This window comes from Lutra lutra, chromosome 15 (assembly GCF_902655055.1).
Source record: "Lutra lutra chromosome 15, mLutLut1.2, whole genome shotgun sequence".
NCBI lineage: Eukaryota > Metazoa > Chordata > Mammalia > Carnivora > Mustelidae > Lutra > Lutra lutra.
The window spans coordinates 40497979-40519994 of NC_062292.1; the positions used below are offsets into that span (position 1 = coordinate 40497979).

General features: G+C 45.4%; 1 protein-coding gene across 1 annotated transcript in view; it reads left to right on the plus strand.

The window, feature by feature from the left end:
* The first annotated feature begins 524 nt into the window (after positions 1-524).
* The window catches only part of LOC125086453 (maestro heat-like repeat-containing protein family member 7), a 31430-nt gene continuing 9938 nt past the window's right edge, over positions 525-22016 (plus strand). The window contains exons 1-15 of the mRNA XM_047705819.1: positions 525-703; positions 2593-2657; positions 3333-3455; positions 3578-3657; positions 4065-4194; positions 4863-4949; positions 6500-6607; positions 7078-7213; positions 7965-8053; positions 9545-9694; positions 11716-11870; positions 20278-20422; positions 20905-21077; positions 21581-21718; positions 21817-21931. Coding sequence (XP_047561775.1) covers positions 610-703; positions 2593-2657; positions 3333-3455; positions 3578-3657; positions 4065-4194; positions 4863-4949; positions 6500-6607; positions 7078-7213; positions 7965-8053; positions 9545-9694; positions 11716-11870; positions 20278-20422; positions 20905-21077; positions 21581-21718; positions 21817-21931 — 1788 coding nt within the window. The 5' untranslated portion in view covers positions 525-609. The remainder of the gene's footprint in view (positions 704-2592; positions 2658-3332; positions 3456-3577; positions 3658-4064; positions 4195-4862; positions 4950-6499; positions 6608-7077; positions 7214-7964; positions 8054-9544; positions 9695-11715; positions 11871-20277; positions 20423-20904; positions 21078-21580; positions 21719-21816; positions 21932-22016) is intronic.

Below are 22016 nucleotides of genomic sequence, written 5' to 3' on the forward strand. Positions count from 1 at the left end.
GAGGCTCTGCTAAGAACAGCCAACAATAGGATACGCGAGTTTGGGGACCCAAGGTGTGGGGCACTGGTCTCCTGGCCCACAAGCAGGTGTCCCTGGGCATTGTCTGGGGGGGGGGACATTTACAGGTTCTTAGCTCCCCTACCACAGGGCAGAATGGGATTCATAATTGGAGAATGGGGACAGAAGCCTCTGGTACAAGGGAGATGGAGGATTTTAGCAGCAAGACTCCCAGAGGCAATTCGGCCCAGAGGCAGATGGAGGGACACTGCAGGTCCCTGATCCTGTATTTTAGACATTAGTAATGAGGCCTCGGGAGACCCTTCTGAATCTGAAATTTGCCCATGCAGGGAGAGCCCTGAATGGAAGACTCGTAGGCAAGTCGGGGTGAATCAGGGCCCTTCCGAGGGGCCCCTATCTTCCCATGGGGAGGGAAAGGAAAGCTGATGGTGGGGCCAGGCACTGGCATCGCCCCACCAGTTCCTTTTCTTATAAATGGCCCTCCTCCTGCAGCTTCACCCGCCGGTGGTGAGACCGCCTCCCTAGGAAGAAGCGTCTGACACCCATCCTTCCTACAGTCCTCATCACCAGCTGCAGGCTACCGCCCCAAGCATGCAGATGAACCCATACCCTAACAAGCAAAAGCCAAACAGAGTAACTTTTTCACAATCAACTGGCCAAGTCTCTTGGAATCCTACCTTAACGGGTGAGCAGCTGGCCCTGGACCGGGCTGTGTTTCAACTCATTTCAATCTCAGAGGTGATGGTGATTGCCCAGCCCTGGCTTGAGGTGTCACTTCATGGACGCGAGTCAGCCCCCTTCTGGCTGCTCCCTTCACAGCTCTAGGCTCTGGGTACTTGTCCGCTTGCAGACCTGCCTCCATGAAAAGCCAGGAGCTGGGCAGGGAAGAGGACACTGGGGCTTTGAATTCAATCTCACCCAGCTCACAGTTACTCAGGGGGAGCCAACGTCCCTGTCCCCTGCCATGTTCTGTTTCCATGCCTATCTTTTCTCAATTGAACAACCAGAGTGATCTTGTTAAACAAAAGTCAGACCATGCCACTCTTTAATGCAAAGCCTCCCCAGGGCCCCCATCCCATTCAGAGCAAAAGCCCGAGTCCTTACAGTAGTCCTTGCCATGGGCCCTGCAAGGCCCTCATGACCTGTCCCATCACTGCTCTGCTTTTGTCTTCTGCCATTCTCCCCGCTCCTCCTGCTCCAGGTACACACTCCTTGCTGTTCCCTGACCATGGCAGCATGATCCTGCCTCCGGGCCTTTGCATGTGCTGTTCCTTTGGCCTAGAGTGCTCTTTCCCTAGATATCTTATATGGTTTGGTCCTCATTTGAAGGACCAACCCTTGAAGACTACTCAAATTTAATCAATGACATTTTCTCTGACCTCCTGTGTATATATACTAATCTATATGAACACATGCAAAAAGAATACCTTTAGAACAATAGTAACAGTAGTTTCTGTGAAGGAACCACTTGGTATGTAAGCTCTATATCTATAAGCTGGGCTTAGAAGAGTGCCTTTTACATAGAAGGTGCTCAATAAATGAATGCCCAAGAATGAATTTATTAATTTCCTGCTATGTGCCAGGGATTATCCTATTTTTTTTACATGAGTGAATTAATTATGAATTAATTAATTATAAATGAATTAACAAATGCATTAATTCAAATTAATTATGAATTAATTAACTCAAACCTCATAATAATACATACATACTGTGATTATTACGGTCCCCATATTCAAGTGATAGGACTGGAGCTAGGGGACATTTAATCTGCTCAAGATTGCTCCTGACATGCATTCAGTCATTGAATTATCACAACAATAATGCTATCATCTTCACCGTTGTTGAGAGACTTACCTTGCTGAAGCTCACAGGGCCAATAAAATAGAAAAGCTGAGCTTTGAACTCAGGCAGAAGGACGTTTAATCGCTGAGCCATGGCTTTAAGCCCCACCCCCAGAGCCCTCTGCCGGCTGGACGACCTGTAGGGGCCTGAATCGGGGCTGCTTGCTTCTGTTGCTCTGGCCCTAGCATTGCTACCATCTCCAAGGTCTTGATTCATCTAGACCATCTCCAAGGTCTGACAGCCCTTGGGATGGACAGGCTCTGTTCTTAGCGTTACTCCCCAGCCTCTGTGTCTACACCTGGATTCCTACTCAGGGAGGCTCTCCCAGAGGCCTTTACCAGCCCAGTTGACAATGAAGCTTCCAAGGCTGATTTGAGGTTTCAAGTTCATTCATATCAGGATTTTAAAAGCCTGTGTAGGACAGCTCCAATAATGTGCGGCCACTGGGGGTGACTTAAAGTTCTCTCTCTTTACAATTGTCCTTCCGTCCCTGGCCATTCGTGATGCAGAACTCTTACCTATGTTCCCACTAACTGCCTCTCCACTCAGGCTTCAGAGGTCCCCACTAGGTCACAGGCCTGGAGAAGCTGGTTCTTAGAGCTGGGACACACACCCAGGCTCTGATGGTTTCTGAGCCTTCCTGGTAGAGGGTAGGGGCTAGAATGGCCCTGCTTTCCTATTCCATCTGAGATAATCAGCCAAACTCCTTCCGACTACGTCCCTTTGCAGGATTGCGCCAGTCAGAAAGAGATGCCTGTGAATTCATTTTGGAATTTCTAGAACAAGGACAAGTGGTAAGGAAATCCTCTGAACCGTTTTGAGAGCTGAGGAGGAAAGAAGAAAAGAGTGAGGAAATGACGACTCATGCTTCCTTGGGTTTTGAATACTAGCCCTGTCTTGGAATTCACCTGAAATTCAGCTTTTTTTTTTTTTTTTAAATATAGAGGAGGGAAAATAGAGAGAGTTAAAGAAGGTGGGGAAGGGCAGAAGAAGAGGAAGAGAGAGAATCTTACCCAGGCTCTAAGCCCAACATGGAGCCCCATGAAGGACTCCATCTCACAACCCTGAGATCTAAGCTGAAATCAAGAGTCAGATTCTTAACTGATGGAGTTGCCTACGTGACTCCAAGCACCCCAAAATTCAGCCCTTTTTTGCCTTCTGACCCGAACAATCTTAAGTCAAGTCAGCAGACAGGATCTGCGCAAAAAAACCTTTCTTATGGACCCCTAGCTCTACAGTCCCCAGAGGGCTCTGAGGGGGCCAGGACATTGATGAGTGTCAGTCTAGACGATGAGGGAACTGATGAGGAAATCAAGGGAGCTATCCATCCCTGCATCCCAGCTGCCCTGAGGGCTGGGCTGACGGCGAGGGGCAGGGGTCTGGGGGTATAAGCTGCAGGTCCGGCCTGTAGGAGGGACTAAGGGCTGAGGTCTGGCTCATAGGCAGGCCATTTCTGTGTACTTTCCTAGTCCCAGTCAGACAAGCTGAAGTTCCTGAGGGCTGTGGATACCCTGAGCAGCGCTGTTCGCTCCCAGCCAAATGGCAGTATGAATGATTACTTTCCCAAATCCATTCTGGCCAAGAAAATTGAGGTGAGAAAGACCCTGAGCTCTTCTGGGAGTTGGTCTTCCGGGGAGGAGGATGACCAGCTCCCAGAGCCAAGAGCTGGCACCGCTCTCTGAGGGAAATTCTTATTTCCTCCTGGTCCTTCTAGGTGCTAATCCTTGAAGAATCCACCGAGGTCTTGGTCAGCAATGTGCGTCAGCAAGCCATGCTCTGCATCGTGGCCCTGAGGTTCCTTCCTTGCTGTTTCCTCCTCTGAGCCCCTGGGTCTCTGATGCTGAGAGCATTCGGGTTGGGAGGAATGGGAAAGTTGGGGGACTTGAGTTTTGGGCTGTGGGTGGTAGGCCCCCATGATTACCATCTCGTCTACCAGCATCCAGGGGTGGTAGCGGTACCCCCGATTTCATTATTAGAAGCCTGTTAGGACGCCCAGTGTAGGGAGGTCTTCCCAAGACTGTGACCTCCCTCCCTGGCAAGGAGGTCATTGACAATTGTCTGGGGGCTCAGGTCTACACTGTTTCCTGTGCCTCAGAAAAGGTTTAGGAGACCAGGTTCTACCTTAGGGACCTAGAAGCCTAACCCAGCTTGTCACTAATATCCTCCAAAGCTCTCTTGTCTTTCCTCCCCTCTCACCCCAGCCAGGTGAATCCACCATTCTACTTACCCCAGAAACTGGACCTGGTAAATTCCTGCATCTCTAGCACATTCTCTCTGCCCCTCATCGCGCCCAGTCTAGACCGAAAGGAGAGTGCTAGTCTCTACCTCCAGGTAATCCCCAGCATCGCCTCCCGGTGGAGGGTTCCTCTTCTGAGGCTTGCTCTGTCCTCTGAGCTCCTGGGCCCTTCTCCCCTCCTCTCTGGCCCCTCCTTCAGGAGCTCGGAGCCCCACGGTCCTCACTCTGCCCAGGAGTAACCCCTCGACCTCACCCTCACCACCTGTCTCCCTAGGGAGTGACTCGTGTTCCCACACTGCCTGTGTCCTCTCTCACAAAGGCTCTCGTTTCTCTGGTTCCATGGCAGATTCTGTCTTACGAAGAGACCATATGATGATAAAACCCATAGATTTTATGGAATAACTGACCAAGCAGACTGTCAAATCTCAAGTATTTTCAGTTTTAAAAATAGAGCTTTCCTTAATCTAACAGCATGAGTCCCTAATGGTGAGAACCTCACAGGGACTGTATTTGTTGGGGACACCTGCCTGATGCCTACATTTTACTATTTGGCCTACGATTTGGACGGGTCCCAGTCTAGTCTCCCATGAGGTCAACGGAGGTCAGCACTTGGGAAGATTGGACTGTGGTGGCACAGCTGGACTGATCCCCACTCTCCTTCCTCCTGAGGAGGGGTCTGAGGGACATGGGGGAGTGCCTCAGGGAACCCAGCTGGCCTGGTGGCTGTCGGTCCTCCTACATGCCACGCCTCCTCACTTGTCAGACGATCCAAGCCTTAGATGACCTGTTGCAAGCTCTCGTAATGGAGGGTCTGGACCCCAGCATGGCATTACTACAGGACTTCCTGGAGGTAAGTGTCTGTCAAAATCAGCCACACTGGAGCCCTGTGTTAAATCTAGTCTTTTTGGGGGAAAGACAAGGAATATTAAGACAATCGGTGTGTGGGGGGGTCTTTCTAGCCCAGAGGTCCTTGGCTCTCAAACCTCTCAAGCATCACAGTGACTTGGACACCACTTCTTGTATTGCCCTCTCTCTGTCTTTAGAGCCTTTCCAATATTCGTAGTGATGACGTGCTGTCATCTCGCTGGGGTGAAGCTGAATTGGGAAATAGCCGAGTCACTTGAAACCAACTTTCCTCAACATGATGATGATGCCTGAGGATAATATAATTTTGGATAAAACATGACATGGGACTACCAATACGGAGACAGGATCACCTGGGTGTCTTTAAAAAAAAATTGGGGGGCGCCTAGGTGGTTCAGTCATTAAGTGTCTGCCTTTGGCTCAGGTCATGATCCCAGGGTCCTGGGATTAAGCCTTGAATCGGGGTCCCTGCTGAGCTTCTCCCTCATCCACTCCCCCTGCTTGTGTTCTCTCTCTCACTGTGTCTCTATCAAATAAAGAAAATATTTTTAAAAAGCAACCAACCAAACAAAGAAAACCCAAAAAAACAAAAAAAAACTTTGATGAGGGCCATATCTAGAGAGGAAACCTATCCATATTGGGATTAGTGACACGGTTTTTTTGGAAGGTCTCATTTCTGGTACATTTGTTGAGAAGCATTTCTGTGCTTTGTAGGTACCTGCATTGTAAGTGGACTAGGAAACGCATTATTATAATTTGAGTTTCTAGGGAACAAAGATGCAGAGCTTTGGTTCTCCATCAGGATGGGGTCCTCAGGAAATCCACTACGGGGGTCCTCACTATTCAAAAGTAAATGGTGCTCTCCAAAGGGACCACTTGAAATTGTTTCTAAAACTTCATTTATTGATTTATCTCGATAACTGAAATTAAAATGATGAAAGTAAGATTTTTACATGCAACAACATTTAGATTATATTTGCTACCTTGAGTTAATTCTGAAACAAAAAAATTCAGACACAATTTTTCCTACAAAAACTATATGATCACATAATGCCTCATTTATTTCATATTAGACTTTGCTCAGTGGGATCAGAAAGAGGGTTAATTTTGAAAAAAATATTTAAGGTCCATTTACTTTTTTGAAGGACGCCTCTCTCTCTCTCTCTCTCTCTCTCTCTCTTGCCTTGTTTTTCCCCCCATATTTTTATTAAGGCATAATTTACATACAATATAATGTCCCCTCTTAGTCTGTAGTTCCACAATTTTTTTTACAAACTCAGCCATATCTACACAACTAGACTCAAGCTACAGAGCTGTTCTACCATCCCCCCACATCCCCTCACGACTCTGGAGTCAACTCCTCTGTCCACCCCAACCCCTGACAGTAGATGATCTGTTCTTCTCTTCGGCATATGAGCTGCCAGAGCGAGCACCTGTTTGTCTTTCTGGCAGTTGGGAGGTAGATTCAAAGCAAGGAGGGATGAGGGCAGTGTTCCCATGGAAGACACTGGTGCTGTCCCTATGCTGCCTTTCCAGATCATCTTGCCTTGGTTAACACTGTCAGAGAAAGTGCACGAACAGACCCGGGCCTTGGGCGCCATTGCCCGGATGCTGAGGTTTATTTGCAATTTCCCGGAGCTGTCGGTGAGTGCCTGGGGTTGGGAGGAGACCAACCCATGGGCCTTGCCTCTCTGAACATGGGCCACCTGGCAAAGCCTGAGTCTCGGCAGGGCTGAGTGCCTTATTTATTGGTCTATTTATTTAGTGTGAGTGCCTTTTCTGCTTCTATGGGATAGTGCCCTTAGCTAGTAAACTCTATTGTGCAGACATAGCTCAGTCTCGGTGGGAGACCTTGGCCTGGAGAGCTGGGTTGGGCCCGTAGCTTTCCGTCGGCTGACATATTTGAGGTGTCTGACTGCCCCGTTTCCCTGGGTGTTGATTCGGAATGCTCCCCGACTCCAGGACGGAGTGTGGAGTTGGTGGGGCCAGGGGCCACACACAAGCACGTACCTTAGTGATGTGGGAAGAAAGGGCAGGTTGGAGGGGGACGACGGTCATGGTGGGGAGGAGCTCCTTGCGGGATGGCGGGGAGGTAAGTTTCCTCTTCCTGGCAGGACATGACGGAGTTCTCCATGAGTGGGAAGCTAATCGGCATCTTAGGCCTGTTCTGCATGAACGCCAACCATGAGATCAGCACAGGGGCCTCAGAGGCATTGCATTACTTGTTCAAAATCCTCGTGCTTCATAGAAGTAAGTGATACGAGTTGGGCCGTTGCGTGGCTGCCTCTGTGGGGACCCTCTGAGCGACAGGAGCAAACCAGTATGGGTCCCTGAGTGCCTGCCTTGTGTCTGGCACAGCGGAGGGCAGTTCTCTCCTGCAGGGGCACTGGAGCAAACAAGCTTTATCTAAAAGAACGCCAAAGCCATGCTGATGCAACACCCTGTTTTAAAAGATTCTAGAAGATCCTTGGAAAAAAGGGGGAGCTAGGTTCACAGCCCCCCATGAGATCCCATCACTCCGGCTGGGTGTCTGACTGAGAAAATGGGCATCCTTTCGCAGGGAACAAACTTGGGAATCTTTGTTCTAGACCTTCTCTGCCCCAGAAAAAAAAACAAAGATACAGACAGCCATGCACACTTAGAGAGGTGCTAGAGGGATTTGCAAGTATGCCCTAATGGGAGTTTCAGAAACCTTGGCTTTTTATGATTCATTAAAATGTGCTTCCTGTTTTGCTCAGCTGTCAGGGTGAGGGGTGGGGACAGTCTACATGGTGGCATGGGTACAGGAACAGCAGGGCCAGTGGACCAGACCGCCTCCCCAGAGACAGTCTCCCTCCACCCATCAGCCTGGCACTAGGGAGCTCTCCCCATTCTGCTGGGCAAACGTTACTCCGCCTGTTGAATCCTGTTGATCTCTGAGGTTTGGAGGGGAAGGGAGGGAGGGTGTGTTGCTTTCTCCCTGTTAAGGCCCTGCCCTGTAATTGTTGTTTTTGGACTGGAGGTGTGAAACAGAAGACAGAGGTCGTCCTGAAGGACTTGCAGAAGCATTTCCGGGGAGGATGGTTTGCCAACATGCAGAGTCTCACTATGGTAACCCTTGCCTTCCACCGTGTGTGGGGTGTCCAGATGGGGAGCGTCCAGAGGGAAGAGAAAGATGGCTGAGTAGTGATTACAGAGGGCCTGGCTGGGACCACAGAGGACTGCCACACTGACACAGGGAACGGCCCCTAAAATTTAAGATCTCATGGACAGCATGCTGGAGGGATAAGGCCCACTTCCCTAGCTTCACTTGAGTTGACTGAAGCTGGAGGGTCATTGAGAGAGTTTGTAAAATAGGGGCACAGTCAACCCCATCCCCCAACCGCAGATTGTGCTCCTGGCCCTTTAGCTGTGGCCTAGCTTTAATTCTATAGGCGTATTGCTGGTCTCAGCAATGGTGTCTCCAAGCTTAGTCTACTTCAGCCATGGCAGCTAGATATCCAAGAATCCTTCTTCCTTCTTTCCCTCCCCTCACGTTCCACATCCAGTTCCATCCCCTGTCTGTCCATTGTCATCCTGGTTGGGAAGAGATTTCATCCATGCTCCCCCGGCGCCACTGCCGCTCTTCTGACTCCATCCACCACCAGTCTTGGGCCTCCTGCCCATCGCCCTGTTTCTAACCGTGCTCCTCACCACACCATTTTCTGCACTGTCCTCAGAGATTTCTCAAACACACATATCATCATATTATTCCCCTTCGGACTTTGCCCGGATTCTCCATGGTTCTTATCCTAAAGGCCTAACTTCACGCAGCCAGGGAGGCCCGGCCCAATGTGGCTCCTGCCCAGCTCCCTCGCCTCATCTTGTCTGGATTCCCCTTCCCCACCCGGTTCAGGTTCCTTGCAGGGCACAGTGACTGGACTGAACTCCTCTCTCTCTAGGACTTTGTACAGTCTGTTCCCTGCCTGGAACTCTTTCCCCCATTTTCACCAAGTATGGACTTCAAAGGTACTTCTTCTAGGAAGACTCATCTAATCTTGCAAGTCTAGCTTCAGTGTCCCCACTGTGTCCCTTACTGGCCTTTCTCACATGGCACCATGAATATCTATTTACCTGCCCTGACCAGACAGTAATTTCCTTGAGGGTAAAGGCAGGGGGTGTCTTGTGTGTGGGCTTCCTCCCCAGCTCCCGGCATAGAACCAGGCAGAGTCGGAATTCTCTTTCTTGTTTGGGTGAATAAGCGTCCCTGGGGTGTGTAGATCCAGAGACACGAGGCACACCTGGTGTAGACCACAGTAGTCACTATTTCCCTTGGAATGCTGTCAACTCACCACACATCAGAACTCATTTCCAAATGGGATCACCTAATTACATTCCAAACCCAAAATAGAAATGCCTTTTCATTGTTCTCTTGTACCGTGTTGTCTGGACCCTTGTTCTTACCTGGGGATCCTGGCCTCACACCATAGAATAACCAGATACGGGCCAGGGGTGTCTCCACTGGACCCAGGTTGACTGGTCTCTTTGGAGTCCGGGGGTTTTGTGCAGTCCCAGAGTGGGATGCTGACATTGCAGAGATAGCTGTTGCTTCTCTTTCGTCAGTTCTTCCAGAAATACCTGACACCTGAAGAGAGAGCAGATGTGCTAATGGTGTCAATGGAGGCCATGACCAGTGCCAACAGGAAAGACGCCTTCGCGGCTTCCAAGATGCTAAAGATGATCCTGAAGTACTCTATGCCAGAAATTGGGAAGGTACCAGCTCTGAAGGGCTTAATGGTTCAAGGTCAATTGAAGATTCTTCCTCTCTGTTTTGGATCTTGTTCTGTTTTATTTCCTACTGGTTGGGGTTTAAGGACTTGAAATCCTGTAACTCAGAGGAGAGAGAGTTAAATGAGGAGTTGTTTGCAATTGTGTGAAAGACCCTTCCATGGGAAAGGATGCCTTTCCATGGGAAAAGATGCCTTTCCATGGGAAAAGATACCTCCACATCTACCAGAAAGGGAAGAATAGAGTCAAATCTATAGCAGGAGACTACTGTGGGGTCCCAGGACCAAGAGAGAACTGTTATCCCTTCTATTTCCAAACAGTATGTTAGGTCTGTGGGTGCCTTCTTCATTCAGGTGGGAGAATGTACAGTCAAGACAGAGATCAGTCTATCTATCTATTGATCAATCTATCCATCTATCTATTGATCTATCAATCTATCTCATATATCTGTATTTCATATATACATATGAATTTGTGAGACATTGACATGAATCAGAGATGGAATACAGGGGCTCTTTTGTCAGAGGTGGGACTGGTTCTCCATGAAATCAAGATAGCATAGTTTATCTTGGTCCCTTAATATCTCATTTTTTAAAAAGATTTATTTATTTATTTAATTGACAGACAGAGATCACAAGTAGGTAGAGAGGCAAGCAGAGAGAGGAGGAAGCAGGCTCCCCAATGAACAGAGAGCCCGATGTGGGGCTTGATCTCAGGACCCTGGGATCATGACCTGCGTTGAAGGCAGAGGCTTTAACCCACTGAGCCACTCAGGCACCCTTAATATCCCATTTTTAAAGGTCTTATGGATTGATAGATTCACTCTCATCTCATTGGCCTAACCTACTCCTCTATCTTGGTCATGACATCTCTACAATAGGTCCAGTTATTATCTCAAGTCTTAGCCTTGCCACCCTCTCTGGCCTGGAGAGCCATCTGAATGCCTCAGAGCAGACCAGGAGTAAGCTCTTTGAGCTGAAGGCCACCCCCAATGTCAACCACTGCAACCTCCCACACAATGCCTGTAACCCCTTCTGGAACATTCCTGACTCTTGAAAATAGTCAGACTTTCCTGAAAGCATTTGTGGGAAGCTCATGACCTTAAACGATAACTCATTCTAATTTGTGAATCATTTTCATTATTAGAAAGTTCTACCTTATTGTGAACTGAAATATTCATCTCCACAGTTTCTAGTCCTTGGCCCAAGTTTGCATTTTGGACTTATGCAGAAATCAATTAATATTCAGGTTTTATTAAAACTGGGTGCCATGCACTCTGCTAGCCTTCCTTGTTCACATGTTATTCTACTGAATTCTTACAGCAGGTCTGCAAGGAAGGAACGGTTTTCTTTTTAGAAATGGGGAAAAGGCTCAAGGAGGCTAAGAGCCTTAGTAACTGAAGTTTCTTGAACACTTCTTGTGTAATGGACACTGTTCCAACCAATGTAGGTGTATTAGCTCAGAGCCATTGAGGTGGGTAAAGTTGTTCTCATTTTCTATATGAGGAAGTAATGCACAGAGAGGATGAAAAACTTGCCAAGGTCACACAACTGGTAAGCAAGGAAGTGAAGTTCAAATTCAGGCAGTGTGACTCCAGGGCCTGTGCTGTTCACCAGTAGGCACCCTGCTGAGTGCACATGGCTAGTAAACCATAAGGCCTGAGCCCTGGCCTTCCCCTATAATAGGCTTGATGTCTCCTATCCCCACATCTCTGAGTTACTCATCTCCAGACACTTGCTTCATTCCTCATGACATGGTTTCCAGGCATGACTTCAGTGACCCTTCCCTGTTGCTCTTTATTTTGTCCCTCTTAAAATATGGGGGACAGGAGAGCCCCCAACCACACAGGTGTGGCCAGACCAGAGTTGGGCACTGACGGCTGGGGACTGGTTTGCATTGGTGTGTGACTATACACACACTTTATACGGAAGGTGCCTGGTTACATGCCTCTTGATGAGCTGGGGCTGCGTCCAGAATGAAACTTGCTCCTCCTTCCCCCACTTCAGGTGCCAGAAATCATCCAGTACATTTACCACAATGTGAACAACATTACCGAAACCACAGCCCAAGGGACCATAGAGAAGATCCTTTACCTGCTGGCCCAGACCTACACTGATGAAGTTATCTTGACACTATTTAAGATGGAGGATCAGTCACAAAGGTAGGTGACCATCAATTCCACCCACCAGCCACCGACAGTCTTCTAATTTGCTTACTCTTAAAATGTACCCAATTTTTAATACAAGCAGGTTCCTTACTTATTTGGGGACAGGGTGATTGTCAAAGTAATATAGGCTTATTGCAGCAAATTTGAAAGCATGCAAAATTTTGAAAAAGTAAAAAAAAAAAAGTCATATTGGTTCTCACCAAGTATAATTTATAATGCCTACCTTTTATTTATTTTTATTTTTTAAAGATTTATTTATTTGAGAGAGAGAGAGAGAGAGACAGAGAGCATGCGTGAGTGGGGGGGAGGGGCAGAAGGTGAGGGAAATAGAGAATCCCAGGCAGACTCAGGCAGACTCCCCACGGCACTACTGAGTGCAGAGCCCAGTGCAGGACTTGGTCCCGTGATCCTGAGATCATGACCTGAGCTGGAATTAAGAGTTGGCCACTTGACTGAACCTCCCAGGCACTCCTAATTTATCTACATTAAAAAAAAAATTTTTTTAAAGATTTATTTATTTATTTATTTGACAGAGAGCGAGAGAGATCACAAATAGGCAGAGAGGCAGGCAGAGACAGGGAGAGGGGGGAGCAGGCTCCCCGCTCAGCAGAGAGCCCAAAGTGGGGCTCGATCCTGGGACCCTGGGATCATGACCTGAGCTGAAGGCAGAAGCTTTAACCCACTGAGTCACCCAGGTGCCCTAAAAATGTTTTTTTAAAAATGTATTATCAAGCTCATACTGTACATACCAATTTGCATATTTTTCATTTAACATTTTATCATAGCATTTTCCTAAGTTAAAACCTTTCTGTAAACATAACTTAATAGCTGTATAATATTATATATTCTATAATACAATATTATATTGTATGAATCTACTACACTAGAATTTCTTTTTTTTTCTTTTTTTTTTTTTTTTTATTTGACAGAGAGATCACAAGCAGGCAGAGAGGCAGGCAGAGAGAGAGGAGGAAGCAGGCTCCCCGAGAGAACAGAGAGCCCGATGCGGGGCTCGATCCCAGGACTCCGAGATCATGACCTGAGCCGAAGGCAGCGGCTTAACCCACTGAGCCACCCAAGCGCCCCTAGAATTTCTTTTTTTTAACTTAAAAGATTTTTTAACTTACATGTAGTAAAATTCACCCTTTGGCCATACAGGTCTATAAGTTTTCTCAAATGTACAGTTGCAGTCATCACCCCCGTTATCAAGATAGAGAACATTTCCATCCCCAACCAAAATTCCCCTGTACTACCCATCTGGAGTCAACTCCCTCCTCCAAACCCAACCCCTGGCAACCACTGTCTGTTCTCTATCCCTCTCATTGAGCCTTTACCAGAATATGGTAAAGAGACTCATACAGCACAAATCATACAGTACAAAACAGAATCATGCTTTTGAATCTGGATCCTTCCACCCTGCATGAGGCATTTGGGATTCATCCAATAGTCTTGGGGTGCCTGGGTGGCTCAGTGGGTAAAGCCTCTGCCTTTGGCTCAGGTCATGATCCCAGGGTCCTGGGATCGAGCCCTGCATTGGGCTCTCTGCTCGGCAGGGAGCCTGCTTCCCCCCATTTCTCTCTCTGCCTACTTGTGATCTCTGTCCATCAAATAAAGAAATAAAATCTTTAAAAGAATAGTTGAATAGTCTTATATGGATATCCCACAGGGCTTTTTTTAAAAATCCATTTACCTTTTAGGTGGTTTCCAATTTTTGATAATTATAATGCTGCTATAAATATTTGTGTACAGTTTTTCTTTGTGTGGATATCAGCTTTCATTTTTCTTGAATAAATTCCTAGGAACTGCATTGCTGGGTAATATGGGAAGTCTGTATGTTTAACTTGAAAAGAAACTGCCAGACCATTTCTCATGTGTAGATTTCCCATTCCCACCAGCAACATAGGGAAGTTCCAGTTGCTCCCATCCTTGTTCACACTTGGTATTTACACTGAAAAAAAAAAATTAGTCATTCTACCAAGTGTGTAGTGACATCTCATTGTCATTTTAATTTACATTGCCCTAATTTATTTATTTAAAAAAATTTTAAAGGTTTTACTTATTTATTTGACTGAGAGAGAGATCATAAGTAGGCAGAGAGGCAGGCAACGAGGGGGGTGCGGGGAAAGCAGGTCCCTGCTGAGCAGAGAGCCTGATGCAGGGCTTGATCCCAGGACCCTGAGATCATGATTTGAGCTGAAGGCAGAGGCTTAACCCACTGAGCCACCCAGGTGCCCTTGCCCTAATTTAATTGCCACGAATGATGCTGAGCCTGATTTCATGTTTTTACTTGCCATCCGCAGAACTTCTTTGTTCAAGTACCCAAATCTCATACTCCTTTCTTAACTGAGATGTTTGTCTTCTTATCATTGAGTTTTGACAGTCCTTTATATATTCTGGCTATAAGTCTTTTTGCCAGTTATACAATTTTCAAATATTTCTCTCATTTTGTGGATTATTTTTCATTCTCTGGAGTGTCTTTGGCAAAGTTCTAAATCTGATGGAGTCCATTTTATCTTTTTTTTCTTCCTGCTATGGATTGTGTTTAAGGTCACAGATTTTCTCCCATGTTTTCTTCTAGGAGGTTTGCACTTTTATGTGTTATATGTAAGTGTGTGGTTCAGTTTTGGTTAATTTAGGTGTGAGGATCGAGTCTAGTTCAGCTTATTGCATAGAAACATGTGAATCTAGAGTTTCATTTCTTGGAAGTTTTTAAACGGTGGATTCAATTTATTCAGCAGGCGTAGGGCCATTGAGATTATGTCTTCTTCAGTGAGTGTTGTTAGTTCATGTGTTTCAGGGAATTGGTCTATTTCATCTAAGTTCTCTTATTTATGATCAAGGAGTAGGTCGTAGTATTCTTTCATTAACTGAATGTCACTAATGATTTCCCCTCTTTCATTACTGATATTGGTACTTTGTGTCTTCTCTTTGCTTTTTGGTCAGTTTGCTGACCAAAAGCAGTTTGCTAATGTTATTGATGATTTCTAACAACCAGGTTTTATTGATCTTTCCCTCTGTTGTTTTTCTGCTTCCATTTTATTTATTTCTGCTCTTGATAATTTCCTTTGTTCTGCCTGTTTTGAATTTAATTTCGTCATCTTTTATAGTTTCCTAAGGTGGAAACGTAGATTAGTGATTTGAGAATTTTTTTTTTTCTTAAAGAGTTTATTTATTTGACAGGCCGATCACAACTAGGCAGAGAGGCAGGCAGAGAGATAGAAGGAAGCAGACTCCCCACTGAGCAGAGAGCCGGATGCGGAGCTCCATCCCAGGACCCTGAGATCATGACCTGAGCTGAAGGCAGAGGCTTAACCCACTGAGCCACCCAGGCGCCCCTGATTTGAGAACTTTTTTTAAACAAACATCTTAATATGATGAATTTCCCTCTAAGCATAGCTTTAGCTGCATCCAACAATTTTTGATATGTTGTATTTTCATTTTCATTCAGTTCAAAAATCTTTTCTAAGATTCTACTTAGAAGTGTTGTTTAATTTACAAATACTTGATAATTTTCCAGATATCTTTCTGCTATTGATTTCCAGTGTAAGTCCATTATGGCTAGAAAATATATTTTATGTGATTTCTATTCTTTAAAATCTGCTAACGTTGCTTTTATAGCTCAGAATGACCCCATATATTTTGGGGAATGGTTCAAAACTGTCCCAAAAGAATATGCATCCTGTTGTTGGGGGGAGTATTCTATAAATTAGGTCTAATTGGTTGTATTAGATTAGTATTGTTCAAGACTTTAATATCCTTGCTGATTTTGTCTACTTAGTCTTTCAATTCCTGAGAAAGGAGTGTTGAAATCTCTAAGTATAATTATGGATTTGTCTATTTGTTCCTTCAGTCCTACCACTTTTTACTTCATATATTTTGTTAGGTGTATACACATTTAGGATTTCTACATCTTGATGAATTGACTCTTTTAGCATTAGTTAATGTCCCTCTTCAAACTAGTAGTATTCACTGTCCTAAACTTTACTTTGTTTAACATTAATATGGCTAGTTTTTCTTTCCTTTGATTTGCCTTTGCATGGAATATCTTTTTTCATTCCTTTATTATTTTATCTATAATGGGTTTTTTGTATACAGCATATAGTTGTGTCCTGTATTTTTATCTGATTTAACTATCTCTACCTTTCAGTTGGTATGTTTAGACAATTACATTTAGTGTAATTAATGATGTGGTTAGATTTTTTAAAATTTTATTGAGCTAGAGTTGACATACATCACTGTATAAATTTCAGTTGTACAATATAATGGTTTGACTTACATATATTTTGAAATGATTACTGTAGTAAGTTTGGTTAGCATCATCATCTCATACAGAAAAAAAAAAGAGAAAGCAAAAAAAATTTTTTTTCCTTGTAATGAGAATGGATATATAGATAGGTTGGATTTAAGTCTACCACTTTATGATTTGTTTTCAGTTTGTCTCCTCTGTTTTGTCCCAATGTTCTTGATTTTAGTGGGTCTTAGGATTCTTAATATACCTAAATTTTCATAGTCTATGTAAAGTTGATACTTTACAACTTCAAGAAAATGTCGAAGCTTTCAGCATACCAGTTCCTTTTCCTTCCCTACTTTGTCTCTCAGTTATGATATGTATTATATCTAGCACATTAAAGAAACACACCAAAAAATGTCACAATTTTTGCTTTCAATAATCATACTTATTTTTAAACTTGAGAGAAAAACAGTCCATTACATTTACCCCAATATTTACCCATTTTTTTTGCTCTTCCTTCATTATTGAAGTTCCAAGTTTTCTTCTGATAAAATTTCTCCTCAGCTTGAAAAAGTTCTTGTAGCATGTCATTCAGAACAGGTCTGCAGGTGACAAATTCCCTTAGTTTTTTCATCTGGGAATGGCTTGATTTTACCTTAATTTCTAAAGAATATTTTTATTGGATATAGAATTCTCGGTTGATAGCTTTTTTCCCCCCTTATCACTTTAAATATGTTATTCCATTGTCTTCTGGACTGTATGGTCTCTGATGAGAAATCTGCAATAATTCAAACAATTTTTCCAATATGCAATGTGCTATTTTTTTCCTTGCTGCTTTCAATATTTTTTTAAAAGATTTTATTTATTTATTTGACAGAGAGAGATCACAAGTAGGCAGAGGCAGGCAGAGAGAGAGAGGAGGAAGCAGGCTCCCCACTGAGCAGAAAGCCTGATGCGGTGCTTGATCCCAGGACCCTGGGATCATGACCTGAGCTGAAGGCAGAAGCTTCAACCCACTGAGCCACCCAGGCGCCCCACAAGATTTTTTTTTTTAATCTTGGTTTTCAGAAGTTTGATTATGTTGTGTCAGGGCATGGTTTCTTTGAGTTTATCCTGTTTGAGCTTCACTGAACTTCTTGAGTCTGGTATCACACCAAATTTGGGGGCATTTTAAACCATTATTTCTTCAGATACAATTTCTGCACCAGTATCTTTCTTCTCTGGGATTCTAATGACATGAATATTAGACTTTTTTTTTAAGATTTTATTTATTTATTTGGCAGACAGAGATCACAAGTAGGCAGAGAGGCAGGCAGGCGGGGGGGGGGGAAGCAGGCTCCCTGCTGAGCAGACAGCCCAATGTGGGACTTGATCCCAGGACCCTGGGATCATGACCTGCGCTGAAGGCAGAGCCTTTAACCCACTAAGCCACCCAGGTACCCCGAATATTTGACTTTTTGATGGTGTCTCACAACTACCTGAAACCCTGTTAATTTTTTTTATTTGTTTTTTTCAGATTGTGTAATTTTTGTTAACATAGCTGCAAGTTCACAAACTCTTTTCTCTATCATCTCCAATTTCCTATTGGTCCCAGACAGTTAATTTTTATTTCAGGTATTTTATTTTTCAATTCTAAAATTCCCGTTTCAGGGGCGCCTGGGTGGCTCAGTGGATTAAGCCGCTGCCTTCTGCTCAGGTCATGATCTCAGTGTCCTGGGATCAAGCCCCGCATCAGGCTCTTTGCTCAGCGGGGAGCCTGCTTCTCTCTCTCTCTCTCTCCCTCTCTCTGCCTGACTCTCTGCCTACTTGTGATCTCTCTCTCTGTCAAAAAAATAAATAAAATCTTTAAAAAAATAAAATAAAATTCCCGTTTCATACTGTTTTTTTTTTTTTAAATCACTTTTAATAGTTTTGCTAAGAACATCTATCTTTTCATTCATCCCAACAGTGTTCATCTTTACCTCATGGAACACGTTTAAAATGTCTACATAAAGTCTTTATCTGGGGGAAAAAAAATGTCTTCAGTTGCTAATTTCAACATCTTGGTAACCTCAGGATTGGCATCTGTTGATTATTTTTTTCCTTGAGAATTGATCACATTATCCTGTTTTTTGTATGTCAAGTAAATTTGGATTGTAGTCTGGACATTTTTAATATGATGTTTTGAGGCTCTTGGTCTTATTAAATTCTCCTGAATATATATATATATATATATATATATATTTTTTTTTTTTTTTTTAAACAATCAACCTGGTGTATGGGTTAGACTGCAAGTTCTGCCTCACCTTCTCTTGGATGTAATTTCAATGTCTGTTAAGTCCTTAAAATCTTCTGCCATGCTGCTTTGTTTTGAGTCTACATGTAGACCCTTGCTTCTCAAGGGTCATTTAGGTCCACCCTGTGCATGTGCAGCTCAGGAGTGATCCCAGAACTTACTTATGTGTTGGCTCATTTACAGAATTAGGAATGTCTCTGTCTCTCGCTTTCTCTTTGGATTTCTCCCACCTTCTGGCTTCCAGGAACACCTTTTCCAAGTCCTCTATCTAGAAAGTTGGGTTTTCTCTCACAATTTACTGCTTGTGCCAATACAATTGTACAACTGGGTCCATGTTTAGGGCAGTAACATGAGAATAGAGGTAGAGAGAAAAGGGGTTTCTCTCTTCCACACACACACACACACACACATGTCCTCTGGGGCATAAGTTCCCTGTGTTCTTGCAGTTGCCACCTCCATTTCCACCACAAAGTGGACTTCTGGAGTCATCCTCAGACAGGGTTGGGAGAGGAAAGAGATGAAGATTCTACCCATTCTCTCATAAAGTCACAAGTCCTAGGGTCCCTTTTCCTAGACCTTCTGCCAGAATGAGAGAGTTTTACTCAGATTTTGTGTAATGTGCCTGCTGCTTAGTTTAACACCAGGACAAGCTTCAGGTCAAAGTTGGGAGATGAAAGAGAAAAGAAATCTGGGAAACTCATCCAGTAAGAGTTGCTTTTTAAATTGATGCTTTCTGGGGTGCCTGGGTGGCTCAGTAGTTAAATGTCTGCCTTCAGTTCAGGTCATGATCCCAGGACCCTGGGATCGAGCCCCGAATTGGGCTCCGTGCTCTTTTTTTTTTTTTTTTTTTTTTAAAGATTTTATTTATTTATTTGACAGAGAGAGATCACAAGCAGACGGAGAGGCAGGCAGAGAGAGAGAGAGAGGGAAGCAGGCTTCTCGCCGAGCAGAGAGCCCGATGCGGGACTCGATCCCAGGACCCTGGGATCATGACCTGAGCCGAAGGCAGCGGCCCAACCAACTGAGCCACCCAGGGGTCCCGGGCTCCGTGCTCTTTAGGGGAACTGCTTCTCCCTCCCCCACTCCCCCTGCTTGTGTTCCCTTTCTGCCTGTCTCTCTCTCTGTCAAATAAATAAAAATCTTTAAAAATATGTTGCTTTCTTCCCCAATCCATCTGCTGTTAATAATTTTCAAAAACAAGTAGTTGGTTTTCATAATTGACCCATGTTTTTTGCATCAGTCAGGGGAAGTGAGGGAAAGGAATGTGTTTGTTTGGTCTCGGCCAGCACGGCACTGAAAGAAAATCACTTCTTTGTAAAGAAATTAAGAGGGGCGCCTGGGTGGCTCAGTGGGTTAAGCCTCTGCCTTTAGCTCAGGTCATGATCTCAGGGTCCTGGGATCGAGCCCCACATTGGACTCTCTGCTCGGCGGGGAGCCTGCTCCCCCGCCGGCCCCATCTGCCTGCCTCTCTGCCTACTTGCGATCTCCATCTGTCAAATAAATAAATAAAATCTTAAAAAAAAAGAAATTAAGAAAATTAAGAGAACCTTAATCTTAGGGAAATTAAGATTTTAATGTCTAATAAGTATCAGGTAGGTAAGGAGAGCTTGGACAAGGCAATAGAGAGGACAGTACAGGAGGCTCTTCTGACTGGTCTGCAGCTTTGAAGTATGGCCTGAGAGATTCTCTCATATCAGGCTCGCAGGTCAAGTGAACATCTCCGGGTCTAGCTCTGTGTGAGAGGACAGAAGATGGGGAGGTCTGGAGATGATGACAGTGAAAGGAGAAAAGGAGAGGGGCTAGAACACTGGGCAAAGGAGCTCAGAATCCCTTTCCCTAGAAGCCCTGTGGAATCAATGGAAGGTGACCATGTTGATGGGGTTCTGCCTCTACAGAGTGGTTCATAAGCCCTGGGAAATCCTGGCTTCATTCCCCAAAGGCTATGAAGTGATCATGGAATTTCTGATGCAGAAACTGACTCCATACCAGAAATCAAAGGAACAGGAGACCAGCCACGGGATGGAGATCTCTCCATTGATTGTATGGAGGGGCCCATAGAGGGTGGTGGGTGCTGGGTGGGGAGCCTCCTGGTGTCCTGCCCCACGCTGTCTTGAGCTCTTTGGGCTTCTCCCTTTTACATATCCATGTTTGGTTGAACATCCTAATGACAGAGTCTTATGGTGGTTGGAGGGAGGGTTTTCTAGTTGTCTCTGCCTTGTAGGGGACAGAAGAACTAGCTTCTCCATCTCCCTTGGTGAGCTTAGGTAAGACAAACACCCCAGCATGCCTTAACTCTCCAAGCCTATGAGAGAATAAAACCACCACAATGATGAGACTATTCTAACATTCTAGAAATTTCTCCTTATTTTCTTGGCTCACAATAATTCAGTTTTGACTTGCTCTGGCAGCGTGGGCTTTTCTTGGCCAGGCCATCATGGTGATAGGTTATGGGCAGAGATTTCATGGGGACAAGACCTGAGACATGAAGTCGATGATGCCCCTGCTCTCCTCCCCACCCTCAGGCCACCAGGGCCATCCAAGAGCTCCTGCTTGAACCAAGTCGGCGGATGGAGATTCATACCTTCTTCTCCTCCCTGTTTATGGCCTTGCTCTTCCGGATCTCCTTTCTCGTGCTTGAAGGGGACACGGACATCCAGGATGAGCAGCATATAACCGGATGGGTGGATCCTGTCAGGTACCTTTGGCCTCTGGGCCAGAGTTCCTAGTGACCGTGCTCCAGGCCCATCTGGCAGCCATGTCTGGTTATTCCCCTACTACTTGCCTGCCCTGGTCCCAGGCTGCTGGTTTGGGACACCCTTGTCACACCTCCCGTGTAGGGGACAGTGTGTGCTCCCCATTCATCATTTCAACAAGTCTTACTGGACTTTTTAGAAAAGGCTCTTTATTTCTGACTTCCTGAGCTGATGCCAAGATTCTGTACCCAAGTAAAATCAGTATAACAGATAAAACAGCACCTCTGAGCTCTACTCTCCACCTTCTGTCGGCTTCCTGCACCACCTCAGGGACCCCCACATCTCTCTTGGCCTTGGTTTCTCATTTGTGAAATGTTAGCCCGTGTCTCTCAGGGCTGTGCCACTACCAGTGGTTCATGATTTGCATAGACAGGCAGGTGCATGTGAGGGAGAGGAGCACAGATGGTGGGGAGGACTTCCGGTCTGCTTTCTGCCTTTTCTCCAGTTGCAGCATAGAGGCCCTGAAGACCTTGATGCTAAGTACCGGGTATGGAGACCACGTGTCTTATCTTCAGAAACTTGGGGGCTGGGAGCTGCTCAGCAGTCCCGAAAGACACTATGAGGGGGTCACTCTGCTGGCCAGGTAGGCCTCACTCTTGTCCCTGGCCAGACGACCTCCCATCCTGTTGGTTCTCTCCTGGGGCCCAGGCCTGCTCCTGAGCTCTCTACTCTCATCGGCAGGACCATGGTCATCAAGAACTGTTGGCACAACAGCCCCATCTTCAGTTTCATCATCAGCATGCTCCAAGACCTGAACTACACGAATCACTTAACGGCCTTCGTGTTCATGACGGAAGTGAGTGGTTCTTGGTGGGAGGAGGGTGGGTGAGAGTGGTTCCTCTGGAAGGCAGCTCTACCCAAGGGACACCTCCAGGGATGGC